Source organism: Egretta garzetta, unplaced genomic scaffold (assembly GCF_000687185.1).
Source record: "Egretta garzetta isolate BGI_Z169 unplaced genomic scaffold, ASM68718v1 scaffold45, whole genome shotgun sequence".
Classification (NCBI taxonomy): Eukaryota; Metazoa; Chordata; class Aves; order Pelecaniformes; family Ardeidae; genus Egretta; species Egretta garzetta.
The window spans coordinates 7,705,109-7,707,048 of record NW_009260028.1 but is presented as its reverse complement, the minus strand read 5'-3'; the positions used below and the strand labels follow the sequence as shown (position 1 = coordinate 7,707,048).

At 33.7% G+C, this 1,940-nt stretch overlaps 1 protein-coding gene across 1 annotated transcript in view; it reads right to left on the bottom strand.

Moving 5' to 3' along the window:
- The window catches only part of IFNAR1 (interferon alpha and beta receptor subunit 1), a gene marked incomplete at its 5' end in the record, with an annotated part of 21,437 nt that overhangs the window by 11,546 nt on the left and 7,951 nt on the right, over positions 1-1,940 (bottom strand). Inside the window, 2 exons of the mRNA XM_035896422.1 lie at positions 330-487; positions 1,112-1,305. Of these exons, the coding sequence (XP_035752315.1) occupies positions 330-487; positions 1,112-1,305 (352 nt within the window). The remainder of the gene's footprint in view (positions 1-329; positions 488-1,111; positions 1,306-1,940) is intronic.

The following is a 1,940-nucleotide window of genomic DNA, read 5'->3' as shown; positions in this document are numbered from 1 at the left end:
TGGCTGAGGGTGGCTCCTGTTCTGACACATGTGAGATGTCTTCACCTTCTTCCTCATGCATTGGAAAGTGGCTCCAGCATTTAACAGAAATACAAACTCCTATCACAATATATCTAATACAATCCTCTAGTAATAACAGAGCCAAAAAACCCCAACAAAACACACCCTCCCAACTTTTAAACTGCATAGCAACAGTTATACACAGTTACATAATTAAACAATTTCATTTTAGAGTACGAAGCAATGTACACTTCTGACAGCTATGTTTAGGTTAAAAAGTAAAAAAAAAAAAATCACCCAAACCAAAGACCAAAAAAATCTGATCATACCTCTGCATTTGATGAATTTTCCCAGATAACTAGATTATATTTAAAACTTAGATGAGCTATCCACATTTTTTTGACCTGATTTGCTTCTGGAGGAGAAACCTTAATTTTTATTACTCCATTTGTGGACTGCAACTCTATTCCTGGGGGACCAATCCGAGCTGCAAATATTAAAAGGAAAAAAAAGTCAAACATGATTATTTAAAGAAAAGACAAAAAAAAAAGTAATTTACATTAATAAAACCACAGTAACTGTCTATAGCATCTTATTTTTAATTCTTCTGAGGCAGTAACAAGATCACAGTAATTGCCTACAGGATCTTGGGTTTTGTGAATCTCAGGCAGTATCTAATAGAAATCTAACCTAACAACGAACCACCATTACCTGGTTCCAAAAGCAGGCAAGAAACCTGTCTCAAACAAATCAAACCAACATTGAGGGAAGGCTTCATTACCATACTATATTGTAACTACTGAAAAGTCACGAAGTCAGAAGAAAACTTCCAGAAAAGTCCACTGTCAAAAAGGACTTTTCTGAAATCTAGAAACATAGAGTGACAGAAAATTCTGTCAGAAAAACAGCATCACATATAACGCTTTCCTCTTTTCAGAAAAAAAAGAGACTCATAACATTCCATGACCTGCAAATACCTGATATTACATTAAGGTTGAGAAAACCACTAGCTCATGTTGTTATGAGCAATGGAAACCACATGCATTTTTTCCACAATAACGTGCCAAAGGACATTTAACTAAAAAATGTACAGTATATACGGAGGTCATACCTATAAAATATGGAATCATTTCAAAAATGCTAGACCATGGAGACACTTCTTCCCTTCTTTCAGCCCTTATACGCACATGATGTGTATCATAGTATTCAGTTATTGCTGAAGAAAAGTCACATTCTGTACGAGTAACATTTTGACACCCAGGCAACACCTTCCATTCAGTTTCATTTGTCTCAGAATCTTCAAACCTGTAAGAAATAAAATGCCCCAAAAATAAAACCAATTCACAGTTTAAGATTGTTTTTCCTCTTCTTCTTAATGCTAATAAATGTCACACCATTTAATGCTGTTTTATCACTAGCACCAGTGTAATCAGTGTTATCTACTTACTTACCCAGAATTCATATTTAATTTCTCATTTAATTCATTAATTTGCTCTATTAATGTATCAGTTTAGCCTTATTACCAAAGGTTAACTATCAGTCTGCAAAGTCTGAGACCAGTTTGCTTTATTCATCATGTAAACACACAGTGTCAGAAAACAGCATATCAAAGAACTGACAAAATCCAGAATTATATCCATGGTGCACAATCCTAGTCTGGCAATGATTTTATAATTCATTGGAAGAAATGTAAAAGTCTTGTTGGCAAGAAGTGCTTAAAAAAGCATTAAAGCTGCAAAAAACACCAATTCTAACATTAGCAAGGAATGTAGATTAGGTGAAGAGAAAAAACACAAAGGGGAAAAGTGGAATAATTAGTTTTACAGAAGCTATTTTTCTTGTGAGTTAACAGACATCCACGCATTATTTAAAAAACTATTTGTAGAGAGATTATGTTTATAAAGAGATTATTTACAGAGATTAAAAATGTCCTGACAAAA